The sequence below is a fragment of the Enhydra lutris genome, unplaced genomic scaffold, assembly GCF_002288905.1.
Source record: "Enhydra lutris kenyoni isolate GAN:26980312 unplaced genomic scaffold, ASM228890v2 scaffoldscaffold17, whole genome shotgun sequence".
In the NCBI taxonomy this organism is placed as follows: domain Eukaryota; kingdom Metazoa; phylum Chordata; class Mammalia; order Carnivora; family Mustelidae; genus Enhydra; species Enhydra lutris.
In genome coordinates, this window is record NW_019154101.1 from 13,163,065 (window position 1) to 13,185,092 (window position 22,028).

General features: G+C 38.7%; 1 protein-coding gene across 1 annotated transcript; it reads left to right on the forward strand.

The window, feature by feature from the left end:
* The first annotated feature begins 399 nt into the window (after window positions 1–399).
* LOC111147470 (nephrocan-like) lies at window positions 400–21,198 on the forward strand. The gene is made up of 3 exons (XM_022503499.1): window positions 400–588; window positions 10,210–11,111; window positions 20,751–21,198. The coding sequence occupies exons 1-3, from the start codon at window positions 400–402 to the stop codon at window positions 21,196–21,198; spliced, it is 1,539 nt and encodes a 512-aa protein (XP_022359207.1).
* The last annotated feature ends 830 nt before the right edge of the window (window positions 21,199–22,028 follow it).

Here is a 22,028-nt window from a genome sequence, read left to right on the forward strand (position 1 = left end):
AGGTCTACAAAAATGGTTTTAATACAGGGTCACAGAAAATTCAAAGGTTTATAGCCCATAATAAAACAGCTCTTTGTCTTTTCCCACTAATTCCCTAGTGTCACATTTAACAAAACAAGGAAACTACAGATAGTAGGGGTGTTTGCAGATTAGCCTCCCAAGCCATAAATAACAGAGGGTTTTGCTCACCTACAAATATTAAGGCAGCTTATCAATGTTTAATCCCTTTGTGATGGTTGCTAACATTTTAACCCAGGCGAATTGAGAATTTTTTTCTTTCCTGTCTTCTTACATTGACAGAGTACACATTCATAAGATTCTATTATCAGATTTCACCGTATAAAGAGTGGGACATCCCCTGAACACTCGCCTGCTGCCTGGGAGGCCTCGTTTGGGAAGATGCATCTGCTTTATGCTTTCCTTGCTTTGCTTTCTCTTAGTGATGGTTTCCATCCCGCCTGTCCCAGCCGATGTAGCTGTGATTCCCTGCAGTCAGTGCAATGCTACAGGCTAACGGAGGTGCCGTCCGCTCTTCCTTCCACCACCAAGAAGCTCTACATTAGCCACAGCAAAATTCCACACCTTCAGGTAACCATTCCATGCTCAAGTTGCCGCAGTCTTATTTTTTGAGGCAGGGTGAGGGGGGGACGGTGGGGCTGGGAGGCTTGATTTAAATGATCAACCCTTAAAAGTGGTGGTTATCAAGTTTGGATCGTTGGACTAACTATCTGCTTGCCCTTTACTCCTGAGAGGGGTATATGCCTCTGGGTATTTCTTTTTAGAGACTCAGTCAAAAACCATCAGAATCTATCATTCATGATGTTTTATTTCAGTTTTTACGTTTGTAAAAATGTAATTATGTTGTTGCAAAGTAGAAGTAAAGAAGTGGCTCTTTCTTAACAAAGAGAGCTTGAGAATCAATGGCTACTCGCTATTCTTGGAATTGACAATGAGTGCTTTTGGGGGATAAAAAAGGAGTTTTGTTAGTGCCATAGAAAGCAGGTGATCCTTAGAGCATTGTAAGACTATCCAGATGAACCCCAGCACGTGAGAATTATTTGTAGCAGACCCTACACATGTGCCAGACATCAGGGGCTTTGTGGAAACATCTACAGAGGAAATAACGTGTTTTTGATTTGGCATGTTATTGCAGTACTTGTTCTATGAACTTCTTTTTTTTTTAAGATTTTTATTTATTTATTTGACACCGAGAGAGCGAGCGAGACAGAGAGTAAGGGCAAGCAGGGGGAACAGCAGGTAGGGGAGAAGCAGGCTCCCCGCTGAGCAGGAAGCCCGATGTGGGGCTTGATCCCAGGACCCTGGGACCATGACCTGAGCTGAAGGGAGATGCTTAACCCACTGAGCCACCCAGGCGCCCCTGTTCTATGAACTTCTAATTTTGACTTTTACATTTATGCCAAGCTTGTCAGAGTGCAAAGAGTGCTATAGATTTGTCTGGCTTTTATAATACAAAAGAATTTTGTTTTTGGCCTTTGATATTTTGGAAGCTATAGAGAGACAAGCGTCCTTATCCTAGCTTTCCCCCTAGCCAGAGATATAATCATCTTAAGCAAACACTTAAAAAAAAAAAAAAATCCCTGGGCCTCACTTTCTACCTTTTTGAAGTAAGAAGTTTGGGTTAGATTGGTGATCCCTGACTCTTTTTACCTGGAGAAGTCAATCTGATTTTGTCTTTACCGGTCACTGCTCTTGCCTCCTTGAACCGAATCCCAAGAGAAGGAAATACATCTCTGTGGGACAGGTGCAGAGAGTCCACAGGTGGCTGTAATTTCCCTCCACATAGAGACACCCTCCCTTTTCGTCTGGTTAAGAAATTCGAATGTAGGTGCACCTAAACACGGAGAGTTTAAAGTATGTGGTATGGTATTGATTTCAAGACTCAATAAGCAAAATTACCTAGTGGACATGTGGACTCTCCTCCTGTAATCCCGTAGTAAGATGCTTAAATATTTGTTCTGGAAGCCTGAGATGCCCAGAGCTGAAGTGTGAGCTAAGCCCGGTAGTGATCTTACACTGCTGTTTCGCAGCCAGGAAGATGAAATCACTCCTCTCATCAGATTCAGTTACCGAATGAGCGCATTGGTTTATGTTCACTAAACGGCAATACTGCCACTTCCCTGACTTCAACCCAGTTCATGGTCTCTTGGAAGGACAGTTTCAGCAGAGAGGTTGATGAAAGACAGGATTGTTTTGGGAAGGAAATAAAAAGCTCTAAGCAATAATACATCTCTTTTAGCTGTCTTTGGTGAATATGATATATGTTCTACAGAATCAGGTGCCTGTATTCCAAGAAATAAACCTTAGAGTAACTTCAGATTAAAGCAATAGAAATTACACACATATGTACACACACATATACATATATATGCACACATACATATACACACACGCCACATACAAACACACGTGTACACCCTACACATATACATGCAAACGCCTCACAATTTAAAATGTTTCTATTACTTCTTCATCTAATTTGTGTTTGGGACTGCGAATGCTGTGTTTGAGACTGGGGATAAAAGACAAAAAATTCACAGTTCCTGCCCTTGAGACATGATGGCCTTCATTATCCGTTTATGTGTAAAGCTGCCTGCTTGTTTGAGGTGCATGCCATTGGACTGTAGCACTCCTTGTTTCTTCTTCCTTTGTTTCATACTGTGCCTCAGCCCCTTCCCTCCTGGCTTCTGGTCTTGCTTTCCATCCTGAGCCCTGTATGTCCTTGGTGCCACCAGGGTGCAGTGTCCTAGCTCATAAGAATTCCCTGAGCTGATACTAAAGTATCCATCTACGTTTCCACTTCACCACAGCCATGTACTTGGTGATATCATAATCATTATACCGAAACTCCTCCACTCAGAAATCTCCAAATCCCCCATTCTCTGATCATTATTATCTTCCTTGCTTTCAGCTGCCATATTCTGTACTTCTCTTGTCACCTCACGGAGACTTCTAACCCTACATCAACCCGTTTTTCTCAGATCATTAGTTTATTTCCTATCATCTTCTTTCCCATCCCCCCCTTTTATTTTCATCTCCCAAATAAATTATCTCAACACCTATCCCGCAAAGCCTTAGTCTTAGATAATGGTGATCATCTTCTCTTGTTTCTCTTATACCTAGATAGCCTGATGCCGCTGGAGAGGATCACACCACCTCTCTACACATATGTATGCATAAGTGTGTGGTTTGGAACATTCACAGATTTGTAGAAATACTGCAAATTTAAGGTCTCTGACTTCATCTGGGTCTTCAGTGTCATCGGTCCTTTCAATTCTTCTTGGTCAGGCTTTCCTACCTTCCATCAACATCTTCCAAAACTTCAGTAGAGTTTGGGTTATGTTCTCAATCTCTACTATCCTCATTCTCACCCATGGCTGGCCTCCCATTTTATTGACTAATCCTAACAAAACTCAACTTCTGCTCACTGTGGACTAACTTGTCTCCATTCAGTTCTGCAAACTCTTTCCTCCAGACAGAAAGGATGAGATCTCCCTTCTTCTGCTCAAGGCAGCGTCCCACTCATCCCCTGGAGTCCATCTTCTTTGCCACTCCCTGAAGCTTGCTCCATCATTCTCCCCACACCCATATCTTCAGTTTCTCTTTCCTTACTAGTGCCTTATTCTAGCTTATAAATAGATAGGCCCCTTTCATTACAATAAAAATAAAATTATTTGGGGGCACCTGAGTGGCTCAGCTGGTTGCATGTCTGACTCTTGATTTTATCTCATGTCATGATCTCAGGATTGTGGGATTGAGCCTTGCATCTGGCTCCACATTCAGTGGGGAATCTGCTTGAGATTCTCTCTTTCCCTCTCCCTCTCCCCACCACTTAAATAAATAAATAAATAAATAAATCTCAAATAAATAAATAAATGTTTAAAATAAAACAAAATAAAATAATTTTAACTCTCTTTGTCTCTTCCTGCTACTGTCTCTCTTTACTTGCAAAACTCCGTTAAAGGATACTCTGTACTTACTGTCCCTAGTTTACCTCCTATTTATTCTTTAATTCACCACTGTCTGGTTTCTACCTACTCCAAACAGTTAAACCACTATTCCTTCTAAGACACTGGGTCACTCCTATTTCTTGAAATTCTTACTCTTTTGCCTTCCATGGCACCATACTTTTATGTCCTCATGATTCCTTTCTGATAGTTCTTTTCTGCCATTTTTGTAGGTTTCTTTCCCTCCCCTTCCCCTTATTTTTGTTGGCTTCTCCGGGGAGTCTCGGTCCTCAGCCATGCCATTTCTTACTATGTACAGTCTACTTAGGTGACTTCACTTTATGTAAGTAATGATGGCTCCCATAACTGAATTTCTAATTCATGCCTTCCTCCCATGTTTCAGACTTATCCAGCTCCCTATTGGACCTCTTCATATATGTATATCACCTCAAAATAACATGCCCAAAACTGAAGTCAATCTTTCCCCCTAAACCTGTGGTCTCTTGTCGCTGGCTTCTTTCACTTAAAATAATGCCCTCAAGGTTCATCCATGTTGTAGCATATTTCAGAATTTCCTTCCTTTTGAAGACTAAATAATATTCCATCTTATGTATATACCACATTTTGTTTATCCATTTGTCAGTTGGTGGACATTTGGGTTGTTTCCTCTTTTTAGATATTATGCTCCAAAGAACATTCATGTACAGTTTTTGTGTGGACATATATTTTTTTTAATTTATTTATTTGACAGACAGAGATCACAAGTAGGCAGAGAAGCAGACAGAGAGAGAGGAGGATGCAGGCTCCCCGCTGAGCAGAGAGCCGGATACGGGGCTCGATCCCAGGACCCTGGGATCACAACCCGAGCTGAAGGCAGAGGATTTAACCCACTGAGCCACCCAGATGCCCCTGTGTGGACATATATTTTCATCTGCCTTGGGTATATATCTAAGAGTAGGATCTCCGGGTAAAAATGGTAAATCTGTTTCACATTCTGAGGAACTGCCAGATTGTTTTTCCAAAGTGGCTCCATTGTTTTGTATTCCTAGAGTATTGTATGATGGTTTTGGTTTCTCCACATTCCTGCCAACTCTTCTTATTGTTTTTTTGGATCATAACCATCCTAGTGAGTGTCTGTTAGAATCTCACTGTGGTTTGACTTTTCTATCACTAGAGGTTAATGATGTTGAGCATCTTTTTGTGCACTAATTGACCACTTGATATCTTTTTTGGGGAAAATGTCTCTATGAATCCTTTGCCCATTTTTTTGAAATTGGGTTCTTTGTCTTTTCATTTTTGAGTTGTAAGAGTCCTTTGTATTTTCTAAATACAAATCTCCTATCAGATCTATTATTTGAGAAAATGTTCTCCCATTCTATGGTTGTTTGTTGTTGCTGTTGTTAATTTTCTTAATGGCGTCCTTTGAAGCACAGGTTTTTAATTTCCAGTAAGTCCCATTGACTATTCTTTGTGTATGTCACTTTAGCTTTTGGTGTCATATCTAAGATAGCTCTTATCAAACCCAAGGTCATGAAAATTTATGTCTGTATTTTCTTGTAACAGTTTTACGGTTTTGGCTCCTATGTTTAGAGGACAAATAGGAATGCCTTTAGGACGGCAGTCAATTAAAATGATTGTTCTTTACATCTTCAGTGGAAGGAGAGAAGCTACTTCAGATTCCTCCTGGGTAGGAAACATAAACAGACTTGATTACCAAGTGGGAGGATTATGGACTATTTTTATATTCTCTCCATACTTGCCAGAATTTTAAAATTATTTACAGAGAACAAGTATATTGATGATCAGGAAAAAAAAGTTCCGATATTGTTTTACTTACTGGCTTGGTGCACACAGGTCTGAGCCTCTAACTACAGGGGTATTTCGGTTATCATGTGGACATTGAACCTAAAAGCAACCCAAGAAAGGTTTGTGGCCCTCTAATGCTTGCAGCAGGACCCACCCAGAAGAAACTGGAAACAAAGCCTTTCATGAGGAAGCCAGCAGACCTTGCTTCTCTGATCTACCTCATTTTACTTTTCTTGCTTCTTTTTCATTTTTTGAATTTTATTATAACTTTTATCTACATATATTTTAGGTTCACTAAACTGTAAAAATGTGTGGCAGGAATTATACTTAAACTTCCTACACTTAATCATTAACACCAAGCCCTACTTGCCTTGCTTTTTAAGCAAAATTGAAAAAACTCACATAGCCTCAAGGTTAGCTCGAGGGCAAAAGCATCTCTTTTTCACATCTCCTGAGCACAGTTCAGCTTAATCCAGGGAAATGGAAAAACTGGTCTAGCAGAATTGTTTTCCTTTTTCTGCTTTGTAAATTCAACTGAAAGGTTGAAAATAAGTATCTTCCCCACTGTTTGTGGTGTCAGTATTCTATATTCTTCTGCTAAATGCATGTCATAGGAGTGAGGTTAAAATAAAAATATGTGTGTTGGGATGAGATAAATCTGGGTTGGAAGCTCAATTTTTCCACTTGCTAGCAAGATATACTAAGCCCAGATATTTTATCTCCTCAAGCCTCAGTTTCCCTTTCCGAAAAAGGAATAATCATGTTTACACACAGGACTTTATAAAGATAACCACAGTAAATACTTAGAAAATGGTAGCCATTTTTTAAAGATTTTATTTTTAAATAATGTCTACACCCAATGTGGGGCTCCAACTAACAACTCCGAGATCAAGAGTCGCATGCTCCTCTGACTGAGCCAGCCAGGTGTCCCAAGAAGATGGTAACCATTTTAATTAATAATAACCCAAAGTAATCTGCCTTCACTGACAGAAAGAAAAAAGAAAGGTCTCTATGCTTACTAAAAGAAAATTCCGTTAAGAACATGAACTATGTCAATGATTTACGCCAGTCTGTACACTTGACGAGTAGAATTGAAGCTCTGATTTGACACTTTGTCTGGTCCCCAGATAAATTGCCCATTCGGATCCATGTTACCCCTGAGACTTGCTGCATACTCAGCAATCTTTTAGGGTTTGTAGTCACTCAGACAAAAGTGGAACTATTTTTTTTTTTAAAGATTTAATTTATTTATTTGTCAGAGAGAGAGATCACAAGTAGGCAGAGTGGCAGGCAGAGAGAGAGCAGGAAACAGGCTCTCTGCTGAGCAGAGAGCCCGATGCGGGGCTCGATCCCAGGACCCTGAGATCATGACCTGAGCTAAAGGCAGAGGCTTAACCCACTGAGCCACCCAGGTGCCCCCAAAAGTGGAACTATTAATAGCACCAAGTTCTTATGGAAGATCAGCAATCTAAGAAGTGAAGATCTATGTCTAGAGTCTTTTCTAACTTTATATGCAAGAAACCTTAGAAAGGGCACTTTGAAATGAAAAGTGTATTAAAGAACAGTCTTGGGCAAGTCTTTTCATTTTTGGTGGGGAGGCTGAAATTCTTCATCCCTTTAATGGGAGATTTGAATTAGATAATCTCCAAAATTTCTACTTTTCTAAATCTCTAGGATTTATGTCTAGATTTTGTCTTTTTTGAAAAACATTAATTGTAGACCAGATGCAAGGGAAAATGGTAAGTTGAGGAAGAAAGAGTTTAGAGTTAAGAGTTCAGTCTGTTTAGAGTTCAGCATACCTTGTTGAAATTCTCAACTCTTTCAAGTTTGATGTTAGCAAACTTGCAGGGTTATTAGAAGAATTAGTGATAATGTACTGTTAATAAACAAAATTTAACTGAGTACCTTGGAAGATGTAATAAGTAAGCTATTCATGAATCACGCAGCATCTCCTCTAGCAGGCAGAGCTATGCTCCCAGAAGCTGTTATCAAATGGGAGGATTTTAGGGTGGAGCAAGGGAGTTACTGAGAAAACAGTAAGTAAGGATGGTTTCAGGTCGGGTCAAGTTCCTTTTGAGAATAAGGGAAGGGCAGGGTTTTTATAATGATGATTATGTCACTAATGCTGATCAGGAAATTTCAGGTTGACTGTTAAAGTTCACATTCTTAAGAGAGGTTAAAACTGTAATTAAGTATTTGCTGTCATGGGTGGGGACAAATGACTCCATTTGGGACTTGGGTGTGGGGTTTTTTGTTTTGTTTTGTTTTGTTTTGTTTTTAACAAAAAGCACTTGGCACCTGTAGATAGTCAACAAATGCAAGAAAAAAATACTATTAATATCGGGACTAGGACTAACTAACACATCTGACTGATCATTAAGAGAAGATCATGTGGTAGCAGCAATGTACAAATCAAGGCAGCTGCCAAAGCTTTTATGATTAAAAACATCTGTTTATGGAAATTTTAACATGAGATTCTTCCAATGGAGTATCATCTTAGGAGAAGCTTTAAAATATACCATAGGGACGCCTGGGTGGCTCAGTTGGTTGGGCAGCTGCCTTCGGCTCAGGTCATGATCCCAGCGTCCTGGGATCGAGTCCCACATCGGGCTCCTTGCTCATCAGGGAGCCTGCTTCTCCCTCTGCCTCTGCCTGCCATTCTGCCTGCCTGTGCTTGCTCTCTCTCCCTCTCTCTCTCGGACTAATAAATAAATAAAATCTTTAAAAAAAAAAAAATATACCATAATTCACATCACATGTCCTCCTAGGCTATAAGTACCTTTACTAAATATGTGGTGCAAAATTAACCCGCCTTGAATGTGTTAATCATGCACTGGTATTACAGAAGGGCTCAACTGCATAATTAAGTCAAACATTCAAAAACTGTAGATAGTAAGACATAAAACTGTGCATTGGAAAAAAATGTTTAAAGACTTTATTTATTTATTTATTTATTTGAGAGAGAGAGAAAGAGAGAGAGCACACAAGCAGGGGGAGTGGCAGAGGAAGAGGGAGAAGAAAGGTCTCTGGGTAGCAGGGAGCCCAAGTCAGCTGGATGCTAGGATCCTGGTATCATGACCTGAGCTGAAGGCAGACGCTAAACCGACTGAGCCGCCCAGGCACACTGTGCATTGAAAATTTTAGCTCAATTGAATTCTAAACCAGACTGAAAATTTTGTGAATCTTTATCAAGCTGAAGAAAACCTGGAACAATTCCTCTTTCTGCCTAGAGATGATCTTACTCTAAGAACTAAATACCAAGGATTACGTCATCCTGGAGAAGACCTAGATGGCAAGGTAGGAGATTGATAGATATGTGGAAGGATAGGAGTGCTTGAACTTGCAACCCATGGAGAAAGTATATCAGATTTGATCATTTCTAAAATCTAAGAGAAGAGTAGATTAGGTCTGGATTATATGCCAAATGGAATCTTTGCTCTCAGGCATGGAGACACATGTATCCTGTTTGTTTCTTTCTGGATCTTTTTCATCAGTGAAGTGCAAATTGAGGGGTAGGGAAGAGGGAGGCTAGGCTAGTTTTACTAACTATAATATAGTTGAAAATGTTTCTCTGATAGGCCCATCCTAGTGACAGCAGGGTCTAGGATACTTAAAATTTTTACTTTTAATGCTTAAAAAATTTTTAATGTAATTTATAACATTAAAAAATCATCTAAACAATGAAAAATGAAGACAGCAATTTCCAGATCATTCCCATTCTGGGCTATTGTAAAATGATGCCACAAAGAGCATCCTATTGTACAAATCACTGTGCAACTTGTAAGCACTTCTGGCTAGAAATAAACTTGCTGGGTCAGAGACTATATAGCAAAAGTTGGCTAATATTATGTCTACCAATACTGCGTGAATGTCCTAATGTACATTTGATATTTTAGACTGTTAGCAAACATAAATAAAAAATAGTCGGGACCTGGGGCGCCAGGCTGGCTCAGTCAGTGGATCATACAACTCGATCTCAGGATTGTGAGTTGGAGCCCCACGTTGGGTGTAGAGACTACTTAAAAATAAAATCTTAAAAAAGAAATAGTCATGGGGCACCTGGGTGGCTCAGTAAGTTAAGCAGCTGCCTTCAGCTTAGGTTATGATCCCAGAGTCCTAGGATTGAGCCCCGTATCAGGCTCCCTGCTCAGCAAGGAATCTGCTTCTTCCTCTTCTTCCCCACTGCCACTTCCCCTGCTCATGCTCTCAATCTCTCTCAATCTCTCTCAATCTCTCTCTCTCTTTCTCTGAAATAAACTTTAAAAAGTCAGGATCTTAGTTTCCATCCTTTTCCAAGAGATAATTTTAAATAGATCTTGAAGAGAAATCTGAAGTATCATTAGTATTAAATGATAATGTGTAGAGTACTCCCCCCCGCCGACAATAATCTTAATTTACTGCTTTTTCTCTTTGTGACCCATCCCTGACTTTTTTGCAGATGTCCAGCTTCACCCGAATGTTGGCTTTGGAAGATTTTATTCTGCTGGCTAGTGGAACAGAGTCAGTAGAAAATGACACTTTCAAAACTCTGAGTAATTTGAAGACCTTGGAACTCTGGAAAAATAAGTTAAGACAAGTCCCCAGGATTCTCCCAGCCAGTCTTGAAGTGTTAAAACTAAATGATAATTCAATATATGTCCTAAATGGATCCGATTTTGAAGGACTGAAGAAATTAAAAATCCTTGAACTTAAAAACAATCTGATCTCTTCTCTGTCTCCCACCATACTCTCCTCTCTTGTCAGTTTGCAGAGTTTGGTGTTAGATGACAACAATATTGAATCTGTAGCCGGACCGCTGGCACTTCCCCACCTGAAACGCATGAGCGTGGAGAATAACAGACTCGATCTTATACCACCCAACTTCTTCACGTCTCTCCAGTCTTTGCAATTTCTCAGCTTCAGTGGTAACTTTCTGACTAAAATTCCTATTAATCTGCCCAAATCTCTGCTCTCTTTAAAAATGGAGAGGAACCAGCTCAAAGTGGTAAGTTTTCGAGATATGAAACACTTGGAGCATCTCTCCCATCTTTATCTGTCAGAAAATTCACTCTCCTCCATTGACGGGGCACAGATACTTGCCAATTTAACTACTCTTGAGCTGTCCCAAAATCAGGTTCAAATGTTGCCCCTCAGATTACCAGCAAAACTACAAAAACTCGACATTAGCAATAATCTGATTCAGAGAGTTACAGCGCAAGACTTCCAGGACCTCCGAGACTTGAAACACTTGTTTCTGGACAACAACATTGTTAGCTTGTTCGAAGCTGGAGCCCTGCAGATGTGTTCCCAGCTCTCCAACCTGGCCTTGGAGCAGAACCTGCTGTTGTCTATACCTCTGAGGTGAGTGGGAGTTATTATTTATGGTGACTACTTTAAATGTTTTCTGAAAATCGGGGCAATGAAGCACATTAGACAAGCAAGAAAAAAAAAAAACTAGAACAAACATAAATGACCTGATCAAGGGTGCCCGAGAGTTCAAAGGTAGAGACTGTAGACAGGGTTTTGGAATCCCCAGCCCTCTAACTAAATCCTGCACCCACTTCATTTATCTTGCCTGTTGGATAAGACACCTGCAAGTGAGATCTATGTTGAAAATAGGCAATGCTGCTTTGGCGAAGTATGCTATTACACATAATATGGGGATCTTTCTTATAAAAGATCTTGGTTTTAAAATATGTGTTGTTTTTTTTTAAATTTTATTTATTTATTTGTTAGAGAGAGAGAGAGCATGAGCACAGGCAGACAGAGTGGTAGGCAGAGGCAGAGGGAGAAGCAGGCTCCCCGCGGAGCAAGGAGCCCGATGTGGGACTCAATCCCTGGACGCTGGGATCATGACCTGAGCCGAAGGCAGCCGCTTAACCAACTGAGCCACCCAGGTGTCCCTAAAATATGTGTTTTTAAGTATGTGGCCTGGGACCAGCAACAGGGAGACTGGGTGCTTAGCCACTAGCAAAACAAGGTTATGAGAAAGAAAGGAAGGGGAAATGTAGTAAGATACTTACATTTTTAACAGCATTGAAATAGCAATTATGAAAAAAAAATCACAAATGTATAATCTAATATTGTATTTATTTTGAGTTATATATTTGGAGGCTTCATATGCTTCTCAGCACTGAGATCTTTAAAGGACCTAAACATGGCTCTGCTTATTTCTCTGTCTGCCTGTGGGTATGAAAGCCCATTTGTGTTGGTCTCACCTTGTGTTTTTGGTTGTCTCTCTCATAAAAACATGTGCACATACACACCCTCATACTCTGACACTTAATTTCTCTTTCCAAATATCCCTCCCTCTGTGCCCAACCTCCTGTCCTGTTTCCTCACCCAGTCATAACTGATAATTAATGTACATGTTGACATTAACTGATCCTTTTTTAGGTAAACTTTATTCCATGTTCTACATGTATGAAATAGGTAAATTAAAAAATGGTAGAAGAAGAAAGCCCTATTATTCTCCTAGAAAGAGAATATGGGGGGCGCCTGGGTGGCTCAGTGGGTTAAGCCGCTGCCTTCGGCTCAGGTCATGATCTCAGGGTCCTGGAATTGAGTCCCGCATCGGGCTCTCTGCTCAGCAGGGAGCCTGCTTCCATCTCTCTCTCTCTCTCTCTCTGCCTGCCTCTCCATCTACTTATGATCTCTCTCTGTCAAATAAATAGATAAAATCTTAAAAAGAAAGAAAGAAAGAAAGAAAGAAAGAAAGAAAGAAAGAAAGAAAGAATATGGTTAATTATACGTGCCTATCAGTGGATTCATTTTCCTTTTGGTGCTTTATAGGGAATAAAAGTCCCCTTGCTCTGTTGATTATCATTATCAAATTGCTCATAAGTAACATACCAACTTCTGGTTTCTTTAGAGTCCTGTGGCACTCAATTTACTTATTTTCATTTTGTTACCAATGAGAAAGGGAAAAATTATCTTTGCTATGCACAGATGTTCATTTTTTGTAGTTGAGAAAAAAGATACTTTATTATACAGCATGGTAACTGTAACCCAATGCAAAACACCAGAAAGTAATTTTTATAATGGAAATTAGTATTTTAAAATATATATTGAGGGTTATTTGAAATTAATCAATTTTTAAATGCATAATCATGTGCATACAAATAATGTATTTTACCAGACCCTTGGGATATATCAGTGCAGTAAAAAATAAAACTTCTTGTTCTATACAGCCTAAATTCCAGCAGGGAAGTAGTAATAAGAAACAGAATGTACAAGTATATAACACTGAGGTGGTGTTTGGAGTTATAGTTAGCAACAACAAAAAAGGGCAGGCTTACAGGTTCAGGAGCGTGGGCATGGCTGGTTGCAATTTTAAATAGGGTAAGCATGGTAACTCTCATGAAAATGTAAACTTTGAGCAAAAACTGGAAGGAGGTGAGAGATTTAGCTGTGAAGCTGTTTGGCGGGGGAAGTGTTCTAGACAGAGCAGCCAATACAAAGACCCGAAGGCAAAAAACACGCAGTGTATTAGAACTCTAATACTTGATATTTCAATAATTTCTCTACTATGTTTCAAGTCTTATTTTCTATCACTATATACCCCTACTCCAAGAAAAAAAAATCATGTATAGAATAAAAACTCCTAAAACAGGTTGGGAAGTGACTGTTGTCATCAAGGATTCTCAATGGGCTGTGAGAGCCTTGGCAAAATTGTGAAGGCAGGGGACTGCTCTATTCAGCTGGCTTTTAGAAAGCATTTCGCTGAGTAATCCTGCTAAGTTTAATGAGTGAAAAGTAGCTTAATTATTTACTCCTGCCAGGGCATTTGTGTGTTTTAATAAGTGACTACAGAAAACACAATGCTTTTGCCCAATGGACTGTATAATAGAATTGCAAGCCTGAGGTAGCCATGATTCTCAAATCTGACTCCATGTTACAATTATCTGGAGAATTCTGAAAAAATCATACTTATGCCCAGGCCTCACTTCAAACTAATTAAAGCAGACACTCCAGGATTTGTGCCCAGGCATCAGTATTTTTGAAAAGCTCCCGGATAAATTTAACGCGCAGCCGGTTTAGAGAAGGTTTAGATCCGGTTTAGAGCAAGAACAATGAGCGAGGGACATGATGAGTGTGGGCTTTTCCTATGAGGCTTAAATTAAGCAACACAACTGTCTGTTCAGTCAAAGAACTTGGCCAGCTATGAGAGCAATGTGTTCTTTGTAGAAAGTGATTTTTAAATTCCTCATCAACCCCCCCTCCCACGTCCCAGCTTTTCTTTGACTTGGAAAATTGGAATGGCCCAGAAAAGTTTTTCCTTGATTGTCCTCCCATAAAGCATTAAAACTCAATACTGTTTTTAAATTTTTGATTGGTAGAACTTTTATTTATGAGCTTAAAACAATACACTCTTATTTGCATGGGTCTTATTCAGGCACAAAATTATACTTTAAAATTCAGTTTTCTATTAAGAAACTATAAACACAGGCAACCTATCCATTGCCAGTTGCTTACCTAACTGGTTTCTAGTTGCTGTGTATCCTACCACAAATCACAAATCCCTTCTTTTGCCTACCGTCCTCCAGTTTAAATTTCACCAAGGAAATAATAGTAGATGGGTGTAGGTACACATACATTCAAATATCTACTACATTTGCCTCAATATACAAATTGAGATAGAAAATAATACCTAGTATTAAGTACTGACTAACCCAACAGTGAATTTATATCCGTGTGTTATTCCCCATTACTTCTTACAACAATCCTGTGAAAGTAGGTACACTTTTTAACTATTATTTTATGGACTAGAACATTTAAGTATCAAGGAGGTATCAAGAGACTTCTCAAAATCAGATCATCAGTAAGTGGGAGAGTCCAGATTAAACACAACAGCTTAACTGCAGAGCCAGGGAATTTTTTTTTTAAAGATTTTATTTATTTATTTGATAGACGGAGATCACAAGTATGCAGAGAGGCAGACAGAGAGAGAGAAGGGGAAGCAGGCTCCTGCTGAACAGAGAGTCCGATGCGGAGCTCGATCCCAGGACCCTGGGATCATGACCCGAGCCGAAGGCAGAGGCTTAACCCACTGAGCCACCCAGGCGCCCCGGGAATTTTTTAAAATTAACTAATCTCTTTTTTATTAACATAGAATATATTATTTATTTCATCGGTCTTACACAATTCATCGGTCTTACACAATTCACAGCACTTCCCATAGCACACACTCTCCCCAACGTCCATCCCATCCCTCCCACACCCCTCCACTCCAGCAACACATATATTCTTAAAAGAAACTAATGGGCTGGAGGAGATTATGCTGAGTGAAATAAGTCAAGCAGAGAGAGTCAATTATCATATGGTTTCACTTACTTGTGGAGCATAAGGAATAATATGGAGGACATTAGGAGAAGGAAAGGAAAAGTGAATTGGGGAAAATCAGAGGGGGAGACCAAGCATGAGAGACTGTGGACTCTGAGGCTTTTGGAGGGGAGGGGAGTGGGGTTTGGGTGAACCTGGTGGTGGGTATTAAGGAGGGCACGTATTGCATGGAGCACTGGGTATGGTGCATAAACAATGAATCTTAGAACACTGAAAAGATAAAATTTAAAAAAAAAAAAGAAGAAAGAAACTAACAGAGCCAGGGAATTTTAGCCACCACATGATCACCTGCCCCTGAGGTGTACTCTGCTACAAACAATACACTAGATCCACTTAAAAACTTAGAATACCTAAGACCTGGGTCTCACTTTTGCTGTTCATTCTTATTTTACCAATCTGCAATTCGGCGAACAACGATAAGTTACATCATCTTATCTTTATTCACAATTTGGATAATTCAAATCCAGAATAGCTTTCTACAACCTACTGCAGGCATAACATTTTATCTTACTTATGCTTCCATGCCATCTACTGGTAACATGGGGTACCTCTTTTTACACTAAAAAGCAACAGACTCAAAGAATAAATAGCATTTTTAGAAGCAGGTTTGTCTTAAAATCAGGGATACCTTTCTCTATAAATCAGACTTAAAAGACAAATTATGTCAAAGCCATAAGTGACTGCCCTAATTTCACAAAACCAGGATATTGTTGATTTCGCTTACAGTGTCATTTTGGTTATAAGGCTCATCAAAACACAAAAGAAAAAAAAAAGGAAGACTAGGTACACATTTTGGCTCTGCAGCCTAGAAGTGATCATCATATTGGTTTAAAAGGAAACTTGGCTTTCTCATTTTCATTAGCTAACGTTTATTATGTGATTTCTGTGTACTGGGCACCTTCATCTATGAGGTGGACAATCAGAAGCTTTAAGCTAAATAACTTACCTGAAGTCGCGTGGCCAAAGTTAGATCTTGGGTCTTAATTAGTAGACAACTCTCAGTTTACTTTACCATATCTTTTCTCTGTTGTTCTTCCTTTACTTTCAAGGGTGCCAGAATCTTGCTTCCTGCCACATCATCTGTAAACAGTCCATCTTTCCTTGAAAAAAAAAAAAAAAAAGAAGCTATACGTAAGATTTTTCTGTATAACTTTTAGGGATTTACCTTATATCAGTTGGTATGTGCACAAAATTACATTTTCCTGGGGACTGACTTCAAACTAAATTTAGCAGATTTTTAAAATGTATGAAGTGATTTGCCCTGATAAATTAATCCACTTAAAAAAATTTTTTTAAAGATTTTATTTATTTATTTGACAGAGATCACAAGTAGGATAGAGAGGCAGGCAGAGAGAATGAGAGGGAAGCAGGCTCCCTGCTGAACAGAGAGCCCGATGCGGGACTCCATCTCAGGACTCTGAGATCATAACCTGAGCCGAAGGCAGTGGCTTAAACCACTGAGCCACCCAGGCACCCCAATTAATCCACTTTTTTAAGGTAAATTTTATTCCAACCAAGGAAAAGTCACTTTAAATAAATAAGACTATAGAATACTCAAAAGCGTAGGGGCACCTGCTCAGCAGGGAGCCTGCTTCCTCCTCTCTGTCCCTCTGCCTTCCTCTCTACCTACTTGTGATCTTTATCTGTCAAATAAATAAATAAAATCTTTAAAAAAATACTCAAAAGCATAAATACATACATATGTATATGCGATGTATAGCTTAGGATACACTGTAAAGTATGACTGGGACAACAACAATAAATTTCACTGATTGCCGAAAGGCATCAGTGCATTCACACTCTATGAAAATAGCATCCAGATGGTATTTCAAGGGCCCCCCCTTTTTTTTTTCCTATAAAACTTTTCCCCTTCTTATCTTCACAAACAGAATGACACTTAATATAGGGTTGTTGAGTAGCAGGAAAATGTTCAGGTTCACAATTGTGATTCTTTTTTAATTTTTATCGATAGGCATTAGCATGACATTTTTCAAATTGGTATCCACAGGTTAAAAATAAGTTTTTCCCTGATTATAAAGCAGTGGCCATTCAAGGTTGAAAACTTTGGGTGCTGACAAATGAGAAAGCATCCATAATTGCTCACCTACAGCCCACGTCTAGATATAATTTGTGTTCATGTACTTGGGATCATTCAGTTTTGTTTTCTATGTTTTCTATTTAACACCGTAGAGGATTGTTCTTTCCCTTTTCCACTTTTTCCAAGTATTACAATGGACCCAAAGGATCTTACTTTATTCTGTGTTACAGTCACCTAAAGTTGCTAGTCTCTTTTGATTCTCAAATTGTTCCAAATTTGTCTAGTGAGATCCCCTCTAAGGGGTCCCTCTGTTCATGACACACGAATTTATTAGTTCTCTTTTTAAAAAATTGTCATAAAATATACATAAAATTTACTTAACTGTTTTTAACTGTGCAATGCCATATTGTTAAATCCCTTCATATTGTTGTGCAATTGTTCTCTGGGACTTTTTTCATTTTGCAAAACTGAAACTCCACACTCATTAAACAACTCCTCATTTCCTCCTCCCTAAGCCCCTGACAACCACTATTATACTTTCTGTTTCTATGAATTTGACTATTCTAGATATGTCATGTAAGTGGAATTATAGTAGTTGTCTTTTTTTGTGACGGCTTTTTTCACTTAGCACAATGGCTTCAAGGTTTATTCATGTTGTAGCATGTACCAGAATTTCCTTCCTTTTTAAAGCTAAATATTGCATGGTACATACATATTTTATCTTGCTTATCCATTCACCCATCAATGGACACTCAGATTGCTTCCACATTTCAGCTCTTGTGAATTCAATATGAGTATACAACACATAAATATTGTATAATATTATTTAATATGTAAATAGCTCTTTGAGACCAATCATGCTTCCAGTTCTTCTATGTATATACTCAGAAATGGAATCTCTAGATCATGTGGCAATTCTATATTTAATTTTGGGGGGAAGCACCTCATATTGTTTTCCATAGTGCTGGCACCATTTTACATTCCCACTGACAGCACACCAGGCTTCCAATTTCTCCACATCGTCCTCAACACTTTTTATTTTCTGGATTTTTTAACAGCAGCTATCCTGATGGATGTCCCATTAATCTTTGAACATGCTATTGCATTCTGGTTCAGATGTTCTGGCTTACCTTGCCCCAGACATGGAATCAGTCATTTCTCTAAGAAGCCTTGCTTCTTTTAAGTGGGAACTGGAATTCTGAAATTAAGATCCGGGTGCTCAGTGTGCTTAGGCTATTGGAGTAGCATTGATATTGGGGTGTAATATTACTTCGAGATCCTTCCAGTATGCACGACTAGAACATATTTTTTTAAAGTGATGAATTCACATTAATATCTCTAGTTCACATTTAACATTGGAGGGTTTTTCTTATTTTATATTTGTATCTTTTCTTTTACAATGAAATCTTGGTTCTTAATGATATGAATATACTTACTTCATTAAAAAAAGGTTTCAAAATTTCATTACTAACAGCAGTGTGAATAATAAGCGTGCTAAGAGAAATTTCCTTGCAGATCCTTCCATCCTTAATGTCTAAGGCTTATATATATCCATGAAAGATATTCAGTCCGAGTACTTTTTCTTTCTTTTATGTGGTTATATACAAACATCATCATTTGATTGATTAATTAGATATGCTTGTTTCTGTTTGTGTTCAATTTTAGGGCTTGATTCTGTTTTACCGTTTTCATTTTGTGAACATGTAAAACATTAACGTGATTCAAAATTAAAACCATATGCATACACTTCCTATAAGTAACCATTTTTACTCACTTCTGGGTTATCATTCTTTTTTTTAACCCAACATAAGCAAATATGTGTACATATATTCTCATTTCCCTCTTACACAAAAACTGATATACTATATATCCTATTGCACTTCCTACTTTTTTCCCTTTAATAATACTTTCTGGAAATCATTTTATGATCATTCTTAGGGATGAGTCCCTTTCTTTTTTGGGACTGCATAGTAGTTTTTTAACTTTGTACTGGGTTGTTTCCAGTCTTTTGCTATTATAAATAATACCATAATAATTGCCCATATGCAGTTTTATATTTATTGAGTCATATCTTCAGAGTATAGTCTTCGAAGTGAAATGGTTCGGTGGTAGGGTAAATGCACAAGTTATTTCATTAGGCTTTGCTAAATTCTCCTCCATAGGAGCTATGCCATTTTAGTGTCCGACCAAGTGGTGTATGAGAATGTCTGTCTCTTCACAGCTTTGTCCACAGAATGTATTGCTAAGGATTAAGGTTTTTATTTTATTTTATTTTATTTTTTTAACCAATCTGGTAGGTGAGAAATGGCATCTCTGTGTGGTTTTATTTTTTCACTTCTCTATTCTGAATATGGTTGAAGACTTAAGGGCTTTGCTTTCCTGTTTATGTGGACTTCCATTCATGCCTTTTGCCCATTTTTAAGTCTCATTTTAAAACCTTTTCTTCTCACCTTTTTTAAAAAAGATTTTATTTATTTATTTGAGAGAGAGAATGAGAGATAGAGCATGAGAAGGGGGAGGGTCAGAGAGAGAAGCAGATTCCCCATGGAGTTGGGAGCCTGATGTGGGACTCAATCCCGGGACTCCAGGATCATGACCTGAGCTGAAGACAGTCGCTCAACCAACTGAGCCACCCAGGCGCCCCTTCTTCTCACCTTTTAAGAGTCCTTTACGTATTAAGGAGATTAGCTTTTTGGGTTATAAATTGCAGATATTTCCCCCAGTTTATCATTTATCTTTTGACTTTTCTTATGTCTCTTGCCATACACAATTTTTTGTGTGTGAAAAAAGATCATTCAATTCACTGATTTTTTATAGCTTTTGGATTTTCAAGTCATAGTTAGAAAAGCTTTCTCCTAGAATTAGGATTTAAAAAATTATTAAATACATGATTTTTGTTGTCACATAATAATCTATTATCTCTTAATTTCCAAATTAGTGGGCATTAGTCTTTATCCTTTTTTCTGGTATAAATATAATTAAATATGTGACAAACATATTTGTAAATAACTCTTTGTTTGCTTCTACTATTTCCTAGGTTGAAAGGCATGATGTTATTTAAATTTGATACGTGTTACCAAACTATTTCCAAGGTGGTACCAAGTTACACTCCCACCAACAGAGTTTAAGTTCTTACCTCCAACACCTTCAAGAGCAATACATTTTAAAATTTAAAACCAAAACCATGTTCTAATTTCATACATAAAACATTGCATCATTTTTTTCATTGCCTTTTATATTCTTGAAGAACCACACCTTTTCATGTTTTTATTCCATACTTTTATTTCTCCTATATATTATGGACTCATGGCCTTTGCCACATAAAAATTGGCAATGTTTTTTCTTATCTATTTGTTTACCTGATCCTGTTTGACAAGACAAGAAATGAGAGAGTCTTATGGCTAGGAACAAGAACACTCTGAGAGTTAGAAGACAAGACCTATGAGAAAGGTTAAAGACCTATACAGAAGACTTAATTTTTCAAAACGTAGCTTGTTTTCTAGCTTCCACCAGGACACAATGGTACAGAAAAGGCTGGCATTGCATATTCTGAGTTGCTCTGGTAGATATGAAATGGTGGTCATGGCTTCTTCTCCCCTCCTGTTTCCATGCTTTTGCAGGCTTCCGGGGACCTTAGCCAGGCTGGACCTAAAAGGCAATGCCATCCAGGATATTGCTGAGAGGGAGCTCAAGGATCTGAAGAAACTTCAGGTTCTAAACCTTAGGAACAACAGGATTTCTGCCTTAGACCTCAAAGTTTTGGAGGGGTTGCCTCGCCTCAGACACCTGTACCTGGATGGAAATCCGTGGAATTGCACCTGCAGTCTCGTAAGAGCGAGGGAGATCCTGAAGGCCAAGGGCACAGATGTGAGGGGAGGACAATGTGCTGCACCAGCTGAACGACAAGGGGAGAGCTGGATGTCCTCCAAGAAGATCATGAGACAGTGTGAGCATCACTTACATCTGATGGAGAAAAACAAAGAGACCAAAAAGAAACCAAAACCAGAAGAGCACTCCAGCATCAGAATCAACATTGATGATGATGATTATGATTATGAAATAGATTAAGTATGAAATTTGTTTATAGTTTAGAAAAAGTTTTTCTTAAAATAGACTTCATTTTAGAGCAGTTTTAGGTTCACAGAAAAACTGAGAGCAAGATATAAAAATTTCCCATGTGCCTCCTACTTCCACACATGCATGACCTCCCTGATCTCTACATTCCCCTTCAGAGCAGGACATTTATTACAATTGAAGAACCCGCATGGACACATCGTCATCACCTAAAGTCCATAGTTTGCACCTGGGTTCGCTCCTCGTGGTGTGCATTCTGGGAATTTGGACAAATGTATGATGACATGTATCTATCACTGTATTATCACACAAAGTAGTTTCACTGCTTTAAAAATGCTCTGCATTCCAGGAAAAGTTTTATCGTGTTCAGTCTCTTAAGCAGAAATAGTCAATAATTTTAGATATGTAGGACTCTTTTTGTAAGTTGCTGTTTTGTTTTTTCTAAAAATGAACTGAGAGTTAAGGTAAGTTGAGGTGGCGGAGGAAAGGGAAAGGAACAGTGGTAAAAAGATGTGAGATTCCTTCCACTTAAAAAGCCATTTGTGGGGACGCCTGGGTGGCTTAGTTGGTTAAGCGGCTGCCTTCGGCTCAGGTCATGATCCCAACGTCCTGGGATTGAGTCCCGCATTGGGCTCCTTGCTCTGCAGGGAGCCTGCTTCTCCCTCTGCCACTCTGTCTGCCTGTGCTCACTCTCTCTCTCTCTCTCTCTGACAAATAAATAAAATCTTAAAAAAAAAAAGTCATTTGTGTTCTATACTGAAATCTACACAAATAACGATGCCAAATAAAATTGCCATCTGGTTAACTTCCTGCAAATAGAGTAG

What these genes read in the sequence shown, in the direction of transcription:
- LOC111147470 (XM_022503499.1), top strand. Translation starts at nt 400, where the DNA reads ATGCATCTGCTTTATGCTTTCCTTGCTTTGCTTTCTCTTAGTGATGGT. An exon ending in GCAAAATTCCACACCTTCAG is followed by an intron (nt 589 to 10,209) that starts GTAACCATTCCA and finishes ACTTTTTTGCAG; the next exon opens with ATGTCCAGCTTCACCCGAAT. An exon ending in CTGTTGTCTATACCTCTGAG is followed by an intron (nt 11,112 to 20,750) that starts GTGAGTGGGAGT and finishes ATGCTTTTGCAG; the next exon opens with GCTTCCGGGGACCTTAGCCA.